A 19,050-nucleotide genomic window follows, 5' to 3' on the forward strand; every position below is an offset into this window, starting at 1 on the left:
TTAATAAATTTCAAGAGAATCCGATTACTAAAGTCTGCCGAATTTGTTAGTAGCATAACAAGTAACAATCAATCATGATAGTATGTCCAAGATTTTAAGAAATATAAACCGAATAAAAGAGAGCCTATAAATGTGCCAGGTACCTTAAGGTTCACCACTAAAATTTGTTATAATTTTAAACAAGTGTAAACTTGTTAAGCTTCAATTTCTTAAAATTTACAAATTCTCATATTTAGTTATATTCTAATTTTCACCTTCTATATTAAAACTTACTTAAATTCAAAAAATTGCGCTAGCTCGAAGTAATGTATCGTAGGCTAATTTAATTTGGCAAACGGTGATGAAGTGAAGTAAAAAAAAAAATAACTGAATGTGTACAGAAGCAGCAGCAGCAGCACTAGAGATTTGTTATTGTATAAAGCTAGCTATGTAAAAATTGTTCATAAATTTGTTTTTTTAAGAATATTTAAATACACATTTATATACACGTTGTAAAAAATACATACAACCTTTATTGAAAATAAACAGAAGTGAAATGTTAGTGAGTCGAAGTAAGTAGAGATCTTCTATTTTCAAAAGAAGTACTTATAATTTTATTTGTAAAGATTATGAAGTAAACAAATAAAAAAGTCTGCACTAAGCATTCTGTGACATCAACATCTCAGATACAAGAACGATTATCTAGAGACATTATAAGCATGAAAGATAGAAATCATTCGTATTCCGAGACATTGCAATGAATGTAGGATTGTGCTCCTATCCTTGGTTGTAATTATTGCTATCGAGACAAAATTTACAGACTTATTTTTCGATAAGTACTATTTTTCGATACGAATAAAAATGTATTATTAGAACCGGTTATTTCAATTAATTTATAAAACTCAACATTAAGTTTGCTTCTCGGGGCCCCAACCTACTTTCTCACACAAGGTACCTTCGTAGTATGCCGTAACGGAAATTTTCATTTTTATGAAATTTTTATCTATACGACGTAATTCCTCTTTTCACCCAAAATTTTAGTATAGTACTATTAAAATATTTGTATCCCTTTGAAAATAAAAAATCTCATACGTAAAATGCACTTCTGACACGATAGTTTGCGTAGATTTTCGCACCGTAACTTTAATATCGCGTGTACGTTTACATACGATAATCAGAGAACATCATACGCTTTTGTACGCACACACGTCAAGTTTCGACGTCGACGACCTATCACACTTTACAGTTTTTTAACAATAATGTAATACATTTTTAATTTACATATATTGTCAAGTCTGTTATATTCGATTTTTTATTATTCATCACATTTACCACTCGTACAATCATTCTCGTCATTATTGTAGTCCTGTACTCGTTAAGCTCATCCATTCTTTTTTACAATAACATACTCTGTTAATTGTTAATCAAATTGTATTTGCATATTCAGGGCTATATGGGGCATGACCCCAAAGCCTTAATAAACTTATTCTATCTATCTATCTATCTGTCTCTTGAAAATATGTGGATTATAAATTTTTCCCTACTTATTGCAGATTGTAGTTTTGTCCCATCCTTTCAAGTAGCCCTATGTATCAGATGGCTTCTAAGTCGCAACACTGCTCAAGTTGACCCCACAATAAGCAGCATATTCGTTTACCATACGAAATTTAGCCTTCGGGTATCTTTCTTATATATATTACCTTATTTTCTTAAAACGCTCTTTTTTTTAGGCACGGCTACTCCACGAGAATGCCTTTTATTTTTACCAGAGCAAAACTCAAATGAATTTTAAGGCTTTCGAATTAATTTTTTATTTGCTTTCAATTCTCTATACTTTAGCAATACATTTACCCGCATTCAACAAATCACATGATTAATAAAATAACTATTTTATGAAAGAACAGCCATTAGAAATTTATTCATCTTGCTTAAATAGTACTTCTGGGCTTTAAAAAAACTGTAAAAATCCCAAGTTGGTAGCAATCGTCTTTTTCTATTTTTATTTTTATGACAGTTCTGTAATTTTAATTCATTCAACTTAAGTAAACGAAAAACTATGCTGCATCGTTAATGTCACTGCATGTACAACTAATAAAATTTCATGGTGGGGCATAAATTATTAAATCAGAATTATATAAATTTCAAGTTAGATCGGTTGAATTTGTGTATATGAAAATCTACGAGTATCTAGCAAAAAAAATGTTATAGATCACAATAACAAAAATATATTCACTTGTACTTTGAGCATTCAAATAAATCTGTCAATTATTTTACGTTCACACCATTGAGTTCAACTGTTTTAAAAACGGCTAAGCTTTTTCTTGTAGTATAAGTTGTAACGTACGAAAGTTGATCATTCTCGCGACGCACCGCCTTACTATTTTTTTTTTCACGTAACAAAGTATTCTACAGTAATGAGATCATTATACTTTTGATAGCAAAAATGGTAAAAGATGGTTTTTTATATTTTTATTCAATCTAAAATATTTTGAAGTTAACAGTTTGTAGGAAAATGTTGGATAAAAAATTTGTTAATGGGAGAAAGTAACAACATTTTTGTAAATAATTTTTTTTTTAATGAAAATATGGATAATTTTTTTGTGCAACGAGACAAAGTACCTTAATACAACATTTTCTCTCCTAAACTTAAAAATATGTATTTTGGCGTGTTCATGCAGTTAAGAAAAACTATTAGTTGAATGCGCGTTTTGTTAAAAAATTTTTAGTAGGAGCTCCCGCGATAATAAAGTAAATTTATCTAGTATAGGTAAAGATACATGTTAACTCGGAGGTCTTCGAAATTGAAATAGATCCACTAAAAAATAAGTAACATAATCAACGTTATAATTATATTTTTGCTCTGGTAACACATGTAGTAGTCGTATGTTGTACGCAAAAAAGTGTAGTCTTTTGCATAAATTTAGCCGCTCATTACATTTTTTTTTATAAAAAGCACTCTAACCAGCAAAAATCTGATTTCTCCTTTTATTCGGATTGACGTGTCACCATTCCTTACTGGATACATAAAAAAATACATGTAATAAAGAATAAGTGTATAAAAATGTTGATACTTGTCATCATTTTGCTTGTTTAAAAACAAAAAATCATAGAAGTCGCATCAGTCTCCCTACGTGTTAGTTGTAACAATAACATAAAAAAATATCTAATATTTCTGAGCATACACTAGTTATTATAGTATAATAATTACTACTATACAGAAAAAATCAATAAGTGGTTGAGAATTTTTACAAGAAATTACTTTCTATTGTGTGCACAAAGCTGAATTACTCTTAACAATAGCTACCATGAGCTTGTTAAGAATTTTAAAAACATGTACTCTTATGTACATATTGAAACATACACATAGTTTAAGTAAATTTTCATAATTTTGCATCAATGATTCTAACATTTAAATTTAATACTTTTCTCGTTATCTCATTACTAATTTTCTGAATGTTCTCACCCTTGCATTATAAAAATTAGTCATTTAAGACACTTTTTGCACTAAATTTAGAATACACACAACTTTGTGAGTTTCATTTTATATAGAACACAATATTCATTTTCAAACTTTTCTTCTTCTTAATTATCACAAATTATTGTTCCTCGTATATTTGTCGTTATTGTGTTTTTCATCCCTTTATTCGTTTTTTTTTTTTTCAATTTTTATTTTTTTATTTTTTAGTCACCTTCAACACTATTAAAATATGCGACAAAGTCTAAGAGCCATTTAAATAAAACTCTTGTTTCACATTTGTCTGTTTGATTTTTGTCTGAGTGTTGATGCAATTCGAAATTCATAGCAACACAATTATTTGGCCCAAAATCAGACCTTTTGAGCCACACTGGGTATCAGCTTACTTTTTCATGGGTAACTATACGCTTCCTTTCTAAATAGTTTATGTAGGTTAGAAAGTATGTGCATTGATTTCTGTTTTGTAAAAGATGCTGACTTCCTAGCCGCAATGTTAATTAAATAAAAATATATATATTCATATATATGTAAGTCATATTTATACCATTTAGATTAACGCGTTTCCCACTGAAAAATATAGCCAAGGACTATGGATTTGGAGGTGGAGTTGTTGGCGCTGTGTGTGACGAAGGCGACGTACTAGTAGTAACCATGGTTGGACTGACCTGCTGCAATGGAAGGAACGCCGACCCTAGGCTTGGCTTTAATTGGAATGCAACGCAAGGCTTCGAGCAATAGTCAAGTTTACTCAAATCCGCCATCGGCCGCCTGTCAAATGATTATTGTGCGTTAGTTTTCAGTTTTTTTCTTCCATTTATAGAATATTTTCAAGTGCTACAAAAAATTCTCACCTAACTTCTTCAACAAACTTAGTATTGACTTTTTCACAGCCATCTGGTGGTTCTCTAGCGAGAAACCTGTTGATGTGAGGAGAAGTACCCAAGCGTCCTTCTCGTTCCTGCTCTGGCGTGGAGCCACGACTTCCACCTGTAAAAATAAAAGAAAGGTTAAATACTTTCATTATAAATTTAGATGCACAATGAATACCATGCATGACAAAACTAATACTAAATATACACATTATTACTACATATTGTTTACAACAGGAAACAATCTTAACGCAACCATGAAAACATTTTTCAAATCTAGCAGTGTTACATTTTTTTTTTTTTTTTTTTCAAGAATCACTTTTTGATAAATTTTTAATCATGATTGGATTAAAATTTTTTGGGGAACAGTATTTAATTTTTGAGTAATAGGTGTAAGAAATTTATAAAAATTTCAAGCAAATACTCGTGAGTGTACGAAAAATAATTGTACGCGAGGACGGCAAATAATAACCAACCACTAATTTGAATACTACTCTAGAAGAAAGAACTACGTAATAAATAAAAAATAGTTTAGTAATAAGAAGCTTTTCAAGTTTTTTAAGTGAAAGCCGACCTTGTAGCAGGTCACTAGATGGACGCGACAATTCCATTGAACCTGGTATTAACGGAGATTCTGAATTCCTAGATGGAGGGCCTGCTTGAAGAAAGGCGTTTATAATTGAATTCGTTGAATTCGTAATTGAATTTACCAGTCCAGTAATCGATTTCAGAAAGAGAAATGTATTTTGAAAGTTAATAAAACAACAGTTTCTGATGTATTTAAAGTTAGTGAAAAATGAGATGAAAAAAAAAATTTACCTGAGGAATAAGAACTCGAAGGAAGATCAGTGGCAGGCGTCTGAGTATTGACACTATTGACACTGCGATTGGCTCTGAATAAATCAGCCAGAGGAGCACGATGACCTTCAGGTGTCATCTGGTCACGATATCTTGCATACTGAAATTGTGAATGAAAAAATAAAAATAATTAAATAAAGAATGGTTGTTTCAAATGTCTTTGATAAAAATGTACAAACCTTATCCTCAATTAGGTGATCTGGATCATTAAAATTGTTAGAGGATTTAAGCACTAGACCTTCGATTTCTTGATTCAATCCTTCAATCGAAGAACGCATAGGAGGCCTCATAGGTTTTACAGGTATATTCATAGGACTTGCCTTTGTACCTAAGTTAAATTGATTGACTGAAAAAAAAAACCAAACATAAAGCCGATTTCTAGTATCACGTAACAGAAACATTTTTTTTTTTTTTAATTTAAACCTACAGGCAGACGTTTGTGAAGCAATACTAGGCAAAAGAACAGAGTGATCTCCAGGTAGAGCTGGTGGTGGACCACCAGGCATAATAAGACCAAATGCAGCTGTTCTCTCTCTACTGCTATTGCTTTCCTTATTTGTTCGTTGTTGTAACCTGAATATCAATCAACATTGGTATGATCAATGAATTACTGTATAAACATACTTGTTTGATGAGTATTTAAAAATGTAAAAAAAAAAAAAAAAAAAAAAACGCACCGATGCCTAAAGTACTTTTCCAGTTTTTCATCTGGAATGCTTTGTTCTGTTGCATGACGGCTGTGGGGCTTTTTGAGCTCATTGGACCAGTCATCAGTCTGCAATCATAAAAAATCAAAAGTGGCTTTTATATTTTGATCAATTGATAACAAGAGCGTGTACAAGCGTGCTGTATGTACCGACCTGAGTAGCCTTGTCGACGAGTAGACTGGTGTGATGCATGTAATGAGAATGAGAGTCGCGGGGCCACTGGCCCTTGAGGTAGATCGTGTCAAGAGATGCGGTCCTGCGGATACTCTGACCGGCGCCAAGACTATCGGAGCAACGGGCACTGAGGGTCTTGGACTTGGCAAAGTAGCCCTTGCAAGAAAGGGAACCGGGACTCCGTTGTCCGGAAGCAGCTGCCTCCGGCGAGATTCGGGCCCTCCAGCCACCAGAGCAGCTGGACGACGCAACGGTCGTCGCGCCAGCAGATCCGGCAGCGCTTCCTGAACCAGCACCACCAGCACTGGCAGAACTTGTGGCACCATTGGGCCCAACGACGACGAGGCTCACAACGCCGGTGGGGGTCCCGGTGCCCGTGCTCGTGGCCGCGTTCGCGCTATTGGTCGGCGAGACGTTGGGGCTGCTGCTGTTGCTCTTGCGGGGCCCCCCGGGACCGGCATTGGTGGTTCCGGCGCCGCTACTGCCGGGCGGTTGTTGCCTGCTTTGCCGGAGCAATGAGCTGACGGGCAGAGTGGCCCGCATCGGGCCCTGCTTGCCCGTTGAGCATGGCGAGGACTTGCGCATCCGCTCAATCCGCTGCGATGAGGCCGACATCTTATACCTGCAGCGTCAGCTTTACCCTCAAAGTGCACGTCTAGGTCTTGATCGACCAGCTAGGCGAGACACCAGGTATACGGCGACGAGGATGTTTGCGCTGCTCCGAAATCTATCAGAGGCAGCAGCTAGCACTCTGTGTGCACACTATGGCAAAGAAGGCGCCGATGATGATTACGACGACTCTACGACGACGAGCGCGAAGGGATGCTGGTACTATCTCATCCGCGGGGTATAGAACTGCAGCAGAGAGAAACCGTGTGTACGAGAGAGAGAAAGAGGTCCGGCAGACCGTGGGTCCGCTGCTGACGCCGCCGTTCTCTGATGCGCTCTGCTGCTCTCTGGCTGGCTTACTATTTCTTTCTTGCCTACGCTCCTCGCGTCGCGCTACCCATACGTAGTACGTATACTACGTACTCCACCACCACGATGACTGCATACGCTCGTCGTACTCGTACTCGTACTCACGTCGTTTACACATTGCACACTCACAAGAGTCCGGGTCGGGTCGTGTTAGGGGACAGGGAGGAGGACACCCCTCTCGGCCTCTCGTATATATAGTAGCACACATATGATAGAGGCTCTTTTTTATACACGCGCGTGTCTTGTTCCACAGTATAATATTCCTCTCTCCTCTCTCTCTTTCTTCTCACCACACCGCAAGACTCACAAGAGTACGTCCGCGTTCTATATAACTGCTGTCGTATCTTCCTTTCCTCTCTCTCGCGTCTCGCGCTCTCTTCTCCTCTCTCTTACGGCTATACGTGTCTTTTTCTTTATCTTCCCCGATGGGCGATATATATGTATAGCACCAAGGATTTAGGGTACTGCTGCTGATATTTTTTTGTAAACTAATTATTATTTAATTCATTATACCTGTGTACAAGGGTACTTATATTATGCTCGAGTATGCTCAATTCTTTTCCGGCTGCTACTTGAATATATATATAGGTATACAACCTCGTCGAGTCGACGTCGTCTCGTCCTTCGTTCAGCCGTTCATTGTTAAACGTAGTAAGTATACTATTGCACGCACAGCACTTGTAGTCTTGTAGACTGAATAACCATTTATACAAATCTTTACACACACACTTGTATATTATCGAGTACGTACGTACTACGTACACGTAGAGAGTAGGATTACCTGTGGTATATATACGTACACGCTACATAATAAGTACATACTGCATATCTTTACGTGTGAATGGTAGTGAGTAAGTGTACTGAGTATTGAAAAATAATCATGTATCCTATGACTAACGACAGTAACGATACTTCTTTCATCGATAAAAATTAATAGCTATATTAACCATGTTTCCCGCTTGATGTACCGATAAAATTGACACTTTTCTATCATCTATTAGTCCACCTGAGACACAAAAATTCTTCTCGCAATTAAAGCGTCATAGCGATTCAATCGAATGGGATAGTCAACTCAACAGAACACAAATGCAATACCGCATTAACAACTATAAATTTACAACCACTGAACCACACCATAAGAGACCATTGTTACTTTCATTCACTTCTCAAATTCTCATTCGCCCATCCACAAGATATGTGAGTGTGTATGTAGTGTAACTGTGTATACACTAATACACTGTATACCGCACACGCGCGCCGTCGGCCGCCGCCGCCGCGCCGTCGTAGTACTCGTAGTAGTACTCGCAGTGTACTTTCATCTGCTTTCTGCTTTGTTCTGTTGACTGTTCTCTTTTCTCTCTCTCTCTCTACACTTTGCACACACATGTACTTACCCTGCAAGTATATATGGATCATTTCGCAAAAACCGCAATAAGAATACCATAAAGCTTTTTTCATATATTTATATGTATGAAAAATTATTTCAACTCACAATTGTTTTTAAACCGTGTAAATTAAATTTAACTAAATACATTTTTTAGATTGAATTGAAATAATTTTTTGCGTGGCCGTAAGATGAAAAATAAAGAAAAAAAAACAAAAAAAAAAAAAACAAGACAATCAAATATTTTATTGAAAAAGTACTAGCCGTTTTAGCCGTTAAGCTGACTTTGGATACTTTTTAATTGCGTGAAATACATAATTTGATTCGTCCAATAGATCAATTCTTGAACCCTCGAAATAAATAAATTGTTTTTTTTTTTTTTTTTTTTTTTGTATTGTGGAGTACAAACGAGAACACCGTCAATTTTCTTGCAACCATAAAGTCTAATGTGGCTACATAGTCACATGGTAGTTGCGAATACTGCATGAGCATTAATTTGCACCGGTAAAAGGTAAATACCGCAATGTACCTAATAGTATAATAATCTCAATGGTTTTTCAAATTATCGAAGTGGCCATAGTAGATGAAGGTGCCTGACTATCGTGCGTAACATATACCAAACAAAGTGTCATTGCAAAATCCTCATATTTAGGGCAAAAGAACATTACGGTAAACGCTCTTTCAGTATTTTTTCAAAATATCGTGAGCTTTTGAAAAACGACACTAGAATCGGAGCCCAAAGTGTTATAATCTATAGTTTGAAATTTACACGACATGGAAAAACAAAATTTATATCAAACACTGAAAATCTCATTTTGCACACCTTTAAAAAACATCGCAATTTTTTTTGTGAAATGATCCACATAAGTATATATTTTACTCAAGTCAAGTATAATTGTAAGGCTGAACTGCACGCGCGTGTCTAGTCATTTCCCCTACCCCCATCGCCCCTTTTTTTTACTACGCCCCCGCGGATTCGTAAACCCGTACCTACCAGGTACAAGGGTAAGTATAAGCTGCGCGTGAGAGTTGTGGGCCTCCAACGCACCAGTTTGCACTGACTCCAAGTATCGGCAAGTTAGCTTGAAACATCGGTAATTTTTAAAATAATTGATGCATGTTCTTTCTTTACATGTAATTGCCGTGTTTTTTGGTTCAATGGTGTAAATAATTAAGTCGCTTGAACTTAAAGTGTATATACAAGTACCAAATATATATAATTAACCAAATTCACGATTATTGTAAAAATTTTACAATTTCCGAACTAAGCATCGGAAGGAAAAAATTATTAAAATAGAAGTTCAAATAAATAAAAAAATACATACTTATTATCCTTTATGTCCGATCAAGATTGATGGGGATTTCGTTATTTTCAATATCGCTTGTGTGATGAATAATGGTGCACATTGTTATTGACAGAGGCTTATTAGATACGTTGGTCAATATTGTGTGTAGTTCTATGAAAAAAAATAAACACCTTGTAGTCCTGCAACGTTTTTTTTTTTTTTTTTTTTTTTTTTTTTTTCGATTTAGAGTGATTTTCCTGAGATTTCCAATGGTTTTACTGTAATCCAAAATAAATTACGTGTAGATGTGCTATTAATGCATTTTTTACTTATTTCGCTCTTCACCAGCGAAAGTACAAAAAAGTCCCGATTTCAACAAAGCAGTTTGCATCCGTTATAAACAGCCGGTTGTAAATAGTTTCTTCTGTTTTAGTTATACTTATTCTGCTTTTTTTAACATACCATCGATAGAAGACATTGCTCGGGACCAGCGCTAGCTCGATGTGCTTCCTCGTAATAAATTACCGAATACATATTTTTTTTAAATATTGATTCGCTTATGGATAAAACACTTTTGTAAAAGTTAACTTTTTTTTTTTTCTTCAACATTATGGTTCAATCGTGAATTAACGTTTTTTGAGGGGTTCTACAGAGTTTTTTAATTGTTCGCAATAAATTTAATCGGTAGTCGAAAAAAAAGGTTTAAACTCGACTGTCAAAACAAAAGCGCTGCAGCTGATTCAGAGCGTAAAGTTTTTACATATGTACATACATTTATGTAGTCACGTACATTATTACTCTTATTCTGATTAAAATTTTTTTTTAATTTAAAAAAAAAAAAAATTCGTTAATATCACACCACACGTATAAGTATGCAATGGTTTTAATTTCTAAAGTATGTGATGTATTGGACGTATACATACTGGTTTTGCGTTACAACCAAAACCATAATATATTTTTCAGATTGCAATTACAGCAGATAACAAAAAATAAAGCTCGTAAAATTGTTGAACATATAAATATAAAGTCTTATTCCACAAAAGTATTTATGCTTACCTAATACTCCAAAAAAATTACTGATCATAGAGGAATAAGGGTAGCTTTTTTTTACATAAATTTATGGGTACAAATGAGAAATATATGATTTAAATGACTTGTATCGGTTTATACATTAATTAGAGTCGATGAAAAATTGAAAAATGCAGATTTTTCTTTTAGTTTTATCAAGGAACTTTATTTCATACCAAGTTATAAACAAAGTGTGTGTGATTGTACAGCTATATTCACATATTGTAATTCGAATATTTTACAATTCATGTGTTTGATAATGCAGCGTAACAGTCAAACAATTATAAATACAGATGACTAGAAAATATGTTACATTACGGACAGTCGAAATTTTAATTTAAAGTCTAAGTGTATAGTTGCGATCGTATGACACATACGCACGACTGCCGTGCAAATAATAATTTCAAAAAACACCAATTGGTGCCGTAACACAAGTTGTACTAAGAAAAAGAAAAACTTAAATTTTAAACAGATTGTTCTCCTCAAACGTACCTTTGTCATGATGCTGCTTCGTTAAAAAAAAAAATACGTATAATCATCACAAATCAACATTAAGTATACATACAATAAAAGATGGACGAATTATTAAAAAAAATTGTTTTTTTCCTACCACGTTAAATTCCGAGAAATTTCCGGAATGTGCAACTATTATAGTGAAATGCAATGAACAATTGTTTTTCTCAATTGATTATACAGTCCATAGGCAAAAAGGGCTCTCTAAAGGATAGGATGATTTTAATCAATTTCTTTGAAAAGCATAAAATTAAATTATTTGTATCCATGTTAACAATGAACAAGCCATATTCTCTAATTCATGCCCCAATGATGGATTGATCTAATTAAAAATGGGAGGATTATTTCCAAAGGATACAATACACATTGTTGAACGTACAAAAGCAAATACAAAACATTGTCTACATTTAAGTAATACTCCGCTAGGCATAAAAAAAATTACTAGAATGGCGTTAATTTGTATACTTTGAGTTGAATTTTTCATTTTTAACCACACGATCGGAGAAAAAACGGATTAAAGCCCTAATGTTGTATATTTAAAACATATTTTTAACAATAAGGCTATTTAAAGTCGTACGAAAAAAATTGTTAACAGCTTTACTATTCTTTACATTTACTGTTGAGATGACATTTAATGTCATTTCGATTAAATCAATCTCAATCTCTATATCCTGGCAACTTTGAAAAATTTTTTTTTCTTATTTTTTTTCTACACAGACTAGTACATTTCATACATAATTTACAAAATGAGTCTAATTACTAAACTTTTATTCACTGAATTTTTATCAAGCATTAATAGTGTACCAATGAAAAAAGTTTTAAAAAAACGTTGTCTGCTGAGCACATTATGCCGTATTGAAATGACTTTTAATAATTGATTTTTATATGACAATAATTTATAAACGTAATACTGAGCAAATATATACAACACTTGTTTATGATACAATTATATTTTAATTGTATTTTTGTTTTGTACGTCACAGTAATTTTGTTACTAATACTTTTTCATAAAATTTTGTTTGAATTTCTGAGAAAATTTCCTAATTTTAGTTAAGAAATTCCAAAATTGATATGATACTTCTTTTTCCGTCCAAACAGTTTATCAGTTAAAATATTGTACATATTGTATTTTACGAATAATTAGTTTATGCCTTGACTTTTTTGTGACAGACAATATTACACAATGTACCGTTTGCTATGCTCAGTATTTTTTATTTAAATAGAAGTGGGCAGTGATATTATATATTATCATAGCCTATTTACACGCCACTTAACGATAAAGCATGTAACACCCACGCATTGCTTAAAAAAAAAATCTAAATTAATTATCGCAATTACAATTAAGTTATGTTATTTGTTGAAAACTTTTGGGCAATCAAAGAGTCTTGCTAGTACCTCCAACTAATTGACTAACAATTTGTACGCGTGCGAGTAACAGGTGTAGAAATTTAAACGCGATTAAATTTAATTTTTTTTAATTAATATATTCAACTTTACCAGTATCTGTACTTCTTCACGCAATCATTCCCCAAATCTACTACTATAAGATGATCGTCAGGTAAGACTGCAATCCCTGATGGACGACGTAATTTAGAACTGTGAGAATCAATTTCAGACATGAGATTTCCATCATCGATTCTTAATACTTGAATAACCGTACGTCCTTTTTCAGTGTAAGATGCCAATATTCGCCCTTTAGCATCAATAGAGATTCCTCCATATCTACCCTTACCTTAATCAAAAAATGTCATGAAAATTATATTTGTCAAAAAATTTGTGTGAGGTACAAAATTTTTTTTTCTTAAATTCGTACTTTTAGCATCGGTATTGATTTCGTCAGAAAAGTCGCCTTTTGCTGAAAATACTTGGATATGTGAGCCTGCTACCAAGATTTCACCTGCTGGACCAACGGCAACCGATATTATTAACTTGAACGTATTTTTTTTGCCCACCTGCAATATTCAAAAATTTAGTATAGGTTTTACAATTGTTAAAAAAAAGTATTAATACTCCATACCTGAAATAAGACTTTTCCATCACAATCAAATACAAATACACAACACTGTCCATTATCGGCAACTAAAATATGTCCGTAATTTCTGTCTACAGCTACATCGATTGGTTCCTTGATAAAAAAAAGTTTTTTTATTATGATTTTTAAATACGCTTAAATGTACGTGTGTAAGTTATTGACACCAAATGAATGATAATAGTAATTAAAATCTGCAACCAATAATCTATTGTAAAAATTAATTAACAAGAACTTACTTGAAAGGCGTTGTGCGAGAAAGATTTAATTGTATCTCCTAACACTGATATTTCTGAAACAGTTTTCGTCCTCCAGTTTACAATAACTAATCCGTGCTCGGAAATCGCAATACCCGTACAACTTCGTCCTTCCAGACCTTCATTGGTAATGTGCCTTTGAAATTCTAAATTTTCATTAAGCACCTAAAAATAAAAACAATAAATCAACTTTTTCATTGTGATTTTTAAAAATGGAAATTTATAGATTTTTCGATACACTGGAATTTACCTTTATTCGAGAATTTCCAGTGTCTACAATATAAACCATTTTATTATCGTCAATAGCAATAGCCACTGGTTGCAGAAATTCATCTTTCCCAGAACCCCTGGTGCCATAAACTCTAACTGGCTCGTTATGCTCAGTAACGTCAAAGAACAAAGGATAATCTTTGATAGACCTTTCAAAAACTGATATTCTTAGGGCATAGCGACCGGCAACGGTGGGTCTAAATCTAACTTCGTACGTTCCATTTTCAAGATCTTTGACTTCCGTTTCAGTATGGGCACTAGAGTTTTGCGATTGATTACTGTTGGCAAGTGATAGTTCTGCTGTAATAGGATCGCCTCCGGCATTTCGAGGATGACCGTGATAATCAACTGTATCCACTAATACATTGCCCTGTAATTTTACTACCGCTGTGTCTTTCAACTTTGCCCGACATAAACCTAAAATTTTACATCATTAAATACTTTTTTTTTTTAATTTTTTTATTTATTTATGATAAACGTATAGTTTTGAGAAATGAAACCTGGTAACGTTGTACTAGATCTCACTCTTCCAAAAACTTTAAGTGCTTGCTCCAAATTAAAAAGTGCATCGTTGTAATTGAACTCCGCGGTAATAAATGCATTTTCTCGTGGCTCACTGAGCGCAACTGCTGCATCCAATTGATCAGACAAGCTGCCAATCCTTTGAGTAATATTTCGTACTTCAACCTTAAAATTATTCAAAATTAAACTCGAGTTTTTTTAAATAGCAATGCTTTATAAATGGAAAAAAAAATTTAATAAATAAATAAACCTGATACTGGAGTCCTTCGCATTCACGTTCGACTTTATTTTTTTCAGCCTCTATGAGCGTGTGCTGTTCTTCTAAAACATGCTTCTTATCACGAGTTGCTGCAGTTATAGCCGCTTGAAGTTCAGATTTTCGCCTTTCAACTTTAGCTACGATATTATTAAATTCAATATCCACAGCTTCCAAACACTTTTGCTTGGCAGTATCCAATCTCTGAAGCTCTGTTCTTACAGAGTCTTGTGCTTGTGTCAGCTAGAAGATGTTAAATACATTAATCCTTTTTGTTAAACTAATTTCAAGGCAAAAGTAAAAAAAAAGAAAATAATAATAATGATAATAATAATAATTACCTTTGAAATACATTCATTGGCTTTGTACAATAGTATCTCAGACATGCGTTTTATAGCTATGCTAAATGGAATTATAGTATGTTCGGTACAACCAGGTGACGTATTTGCATGATTTCCTCCTGTACACACTGTACAAAACACTGTATCGCAGGTTTCACAAAATAATAACTCTTGATTAATGTGCACAGAACATTTTGGAATAACTTCTCTGCGTTGTCTGGACATTAAATCTAATAACTGATTAACAAGAAAACTTGGAGGTAAAGCTGGAACACCACCTCGTGGTATTGTTATCAATTCGCGGCAAATTGGACATCGAAACGTTCCAGCCTCGCGCGTCTGCGAGGCTGCGATTCTTGTGAGGCAGTGTAAGCAAACCTGTAGACGATAAATGCATTATTTGACTATCTAGAGGAAACGTATGTAAAAACAAGTATTGTTTATAGAACAAGCAAAAATAATTCTTCTACTCACAGTGTGAGAACAGGGCAACAATTTTGGAGTATGTTCGCTTCCATCGTACATACAGAGGCAGGTACCACATGTTAGAAAACTTTCATTAAAGTCCTCATAGTTGATGCTTACTGTTTCCACAAGCATTGAGCTCATGGTGACCATCCGCTCCCCCAACCGTGTCCTGCAAAAAAATTAATTTACTTTAAAATTATGTTCTCTTAAAATTAAATTTAGATGATCATGTTGTATTTATAAAACAAACATTATTTTTTGACATGTAGGAAAAAAATTGTCAATTAATTCAAAAATTGTATTTTGTGTGATCTTGATTGACAAAAAATTTTAATATTCAATAATAATTCCATCAAAAATTTTTTTTTAAACAATTGCACAGAAATAATTTCAAAAAGAAAACAAAAACAAATAATTATACAGAGCAAAGATGTAGATGAGCAAATAGATATAAAAAAAATTGTCCAAAGGTGGTAAAAAAAAAACTTACTGTATGGCCAAGCGTAGTGCTTCCATAATTGACAAGTGTTCCTGAACGATTAAAAATTGGCACTTTTAGAACCAACTATTTATGATGAAGATCAAAGCTACAACAACCGTGCGTTAATTGAAAAATACCTTCAAGAAACAACGAAAAAACGACTGTGGTCTAAAAAAAATTGAAACACAGAGATGTGGACTTGATGACAATTGTCAAAGTTTGGCTGTCATTTGATGAATGTATAGTAAATTTCAGACATTGAAAGTAACGATTGGAGGGTCACAGACTGTGTGAGTTGCTAAGCCGAGGCTAAAGGTATATAGGTATGTCTGCAAGCAAGATTCCAATTCCAAGTCATATGAGAACGAGAAGGTAAGATCGCGTAATTTGAGTCTTAGGCAACAACCAAGGCTACTGTAGTACAAGAATATACCCTACACTATTGCTCTCGCTTCTCTTCATTGCAGATGTCAATGACGATGATGACCATGTTATTTATTATTATTATTGTAATTATGATTATTTACAATCTATGCTGTGTTATGTTATGTTGAATTAAACAACAACAGTAACAATCGTGACGAAAAAAAGTGGCACTGCCAGCAAGTTTATGCAAATCATGAAAAGGAGTCAGGTAGATTTACAAGAGAAGCGTCGACGAGACGTGGGGGTGGACAGCGAAAGAAAGAGAATGAAAGAAGAGAGAGAGAGAGTTATTTCTCGAGAAAAAAAAACAAAGGAGCAACACAGCAACATAGCGTAGCAGCAGCAGCACAACAGCAGTATAGTATAGCACATGAAAAAAAAAAGAAAAAAAAAAGGGCATGCACACTGCAACGCACAATTTTTGCATTCGTAATCCAGTCAGGTACAACACAAAACACAAAGCACTGCACCGCACACTCTCTTTCAAAAGGTACTTTTTTTACTGACGGTGTTAGGCAGGTAGGTATATGCGTATGTAATATAATATGTGTGTCCCGCTACAGCGAGAGCGAGAGGCGGCGAGAGCTGCACAGCAACGGCTACTCGAATTCCCTTACTGCTCACTCCGCGGAGTATTCGTATATACCTAGTATACTATACTCCGACGAAGTCCAAACTCCAAAAGAGATATGTTTTCTTCAGCGTAAAAAGCGCGATACCTAAATATAAGCCACTAAAAGCGACGACGAACGACTGATGACTGCTGCATGGCATGCATGCAGCTTTAGCCTGAGCTCCAAGAGCCAAAGAGCGCCTCCAAAAGAAACTTATGTGCTATAGCTGTTGTATATACCTATATATATATAGGTGCATGTGAATAATGCAATGATGAATAGAAGGGGGAGGGGGACACCCCCACAACAAAACCGGACTAACTGACAAATAGGTAGTGACCGTGGACGGAAAACAGCAACACTCTCTTGGTACATACTTACTTGGCAGCACATGATGCGACGATCTTTGCTATTAAGATGAACTCTGAACTCTGATCTAGATGCCTTTTATACTTAGTACTTTCTAAAGCCATTATCAACTTTTCCTGATAGGTGCAATGGGTATAGCGTAATGCAGATGAATAACAACATGGTTTTAAAGATAGTGTGCAGCTGTATTATCAAAAAACACGAGTGATGTATGTTCAATGTTTACATGTTTGATAGGTGATGTATAAGAAAAAAAAAAAAAAAAGAGACGTTTACTATTTTCTTTTAACTTGAATATACTCTCAAGTACTTATCATGGCATAGGACGGATACGCGAGCATGTTGTCTGTGTTGTTGTGTTGTCTCTCTTACAGCGAATTGATCGAGCAGCTGCTCTCTGTTGACATGTATTTATATTATATAGGTATATATGTACGACCAGCTGAGCTGTGCTCTGCGCTATATAGAGCTTTTATTTTAATCAAATGAGAAAGTTCTCGATACTTAAATTTTTACCTATAGAAAAATTTCTTTTGTGAGTCAAAGCCAACTAATTTCACGTTTTACGTGGAATTTGTGAAAACAAATTTTTTTTCTTAAAAAGAGATAGAGGTAAATAAATCAATTGTAAGTATCTGTCCGAAATTTAATTGTCGTAAAAAATTTTTTGGTGATGACACCCCCGTAGCTCGTTTAATGGTTGCAGCAAAAACATATTCGTTTTCTGCATCGTCACGACATGATGGCATTATTTATCTAAATAATGCAAAAAAAAAAAAAAAATCGTGAGTAGCAATAACGTAAGAAGAATAAGCCAAGAAGCGCAAAGTAGTGCGTACCCATGCAATTAATAATAGGATGCAAACTACAATATATATTTAAAAAACGACTCACATTAAAGGGCAGCAGCTCATGAAGACCAACGGACTCGTTGATGGTCGCGCGATTGGAAAACGAAGACGACGACGACGGAGAATCAGTAAAAATGATTGTATCGATCAAATAAGGATCCAGTGGCCGTTCACGCCGACGATGATGCCCGTTGAAACCGTTTGGTGTTCGATCCATGCAGATGACGAGGGGCGCTCTTTACGAATCGAGGGCTGACGGGGCCGAGACTGCGGAGACGGTGCTGCAGGTAACACGCGGCCGGCAGGGAATGGACGTTGAAGCGACAGCGACGGTGGACGGATCGTACGCACGAGGTGTGTGTTGCGATCATAACAACAACGCTCCTTGCACTGCGGCGGTAGATTGGTCCTGGTTGGGTCCTGATTGTAGTATAACGTGCATCGTCTACAAAATGCATATACTACGTCGAGCTTTGGTAATAGATTTCTCCTTGATCTTACTAGTTAAAGCTCTGGCAAGCGACGATCTTGGGTGATTTGGGACAGTCGGGGCTTCAAAGTTGACACTCAACGTCTTGCATGGCACTTTTGTGGGGCGCGCGCGCGCGCGCGCGAGTGTCGCAGCACGACAGCAGAGCAGCCCGTCCAGGGGGGCTGAAAAAGAGCTCTGCGAACTCCGCGAGCAACTTGCTAATTTCGACTTAAAAAAAATACCCAAAACTGTGGAATCGTTAGCAACGTTTGCAACCGCTTTGTAAAAAACTGTCGGATCAAGCAGTTTTGCAAAAAAAAATAAATTTGATACCGTCGTGCGAGAGACATAAAAAGTATCTCATCCACCCTTTGTAGTGTGTCTATACTATCAAAATTGATAT

At 35.0% G+C, this 19,050-nt stretch overlaps 2 protein-coding genes across 5 annotated transcripts; both read right to left on the reverse strand.

Moving 5' to 3' along the window:
* Positions 1–300: 300 nt before the first annotated feature.
* On the reverse strand, positions 301–7,131 carry LOC106641157 (glucocorticoid-induced transcript 1 protein). Of its 3 annotated transcripts, XM_023392137.2 has the most exons (9): positions 6,451–7,131; positions 6,042–6,288; positions 5,859–5,956; positions 5,609–5,754; positions 5,361–5,527; positions 5,143–5,281; positions 4,898–4,978; positions 4,306–4,441; positions 301–4,222 (listed from the first exon to the last, which is right to left on the reverse strand). In XM_023392137.2, the coding sequence occupies exons 1-9, from the start codon at positions 6,675–6,677 to the stop codon at positions 4,042–4,044; spliced, it is 1,422 nt and encodes a 473-aa protein (XP_023247905.1). In that variant the 5' UTR covers positions 6,678–7,131; the 3' UTR covers positions 301–4,041. The 3 variants fall into 3 exon arrangements, with proteins under 3 accessions (XP_023247905.1, XP_014210926.2, XP_014210927.2); XM_014355440.2 differs by having other exon boundaries at positions 6,042–7,131; XM_014355441.2 differs by lacking the exon at positions 4,898–4,978 and having other exon boundaries at positions 6,042–7,131.
* Positions 7,132–10,947: 3,816 nt separating this feature from the next.
* On the reverse strand, positions 10,948–18,829 carry LOC106641163 (tripartite motif-containing protein 2). Of its 2 annotated transcripts, none has more exons than XM_089593137.1 (10): positions 18,219–18,829; positions 15,441–15,603; positions 14,967–15,344; positions 14,620–14,868; positions 14,348–14,534; positions 13,828–14,264; positions 13,560–13,742; positions 13,309–13,416; positions 13,105–13,243; positions 10,948–13,023 (listed from the first exon to the last, which is right to left on the reverse strand). In XM_089593137.1, the coding sequence occupies exons 1-10, from the start codon at positions 18,236–18,238 to the stop codon at positions 12,785–12,787; spliced, it is 2,103 nt and encodes a 700-aa protein (XP_089449263.1). In that variant the 5' UTR covers positions 18,239–18,829; the 3' UTR covers positions 10,948–12,784. The 2 variants fall into 2 exon arrangements, with proteins under 2 accessions (XP_089449263.1, XP_089449262.1); XM_089593136.1 differs by lacking the exon at positions 18,219–18,829 and adding an exon at positions 15,925–16,723.
* Between the last annotated feature and the right edge of the window lie 221 nt (positions 18,830–19,050).

This window comes from Copidosoma floridanum, unplaced genomic scaffold, assembly GCF_036245765.1.
Source record: "Copidosoma floridanum isolate Cflo_tuat_1 unplaced genomic scaffold, Cflo_Japanese_pri ptg000019l, whole genome shotgun sequence".
Classification (NCBI taxonomy): Eukaryota; Metazoa; Arthropoda; class Insecta; order Hymenoptera; family Encyrtidae; genus Copidosoma; species Copidosoma floridanum.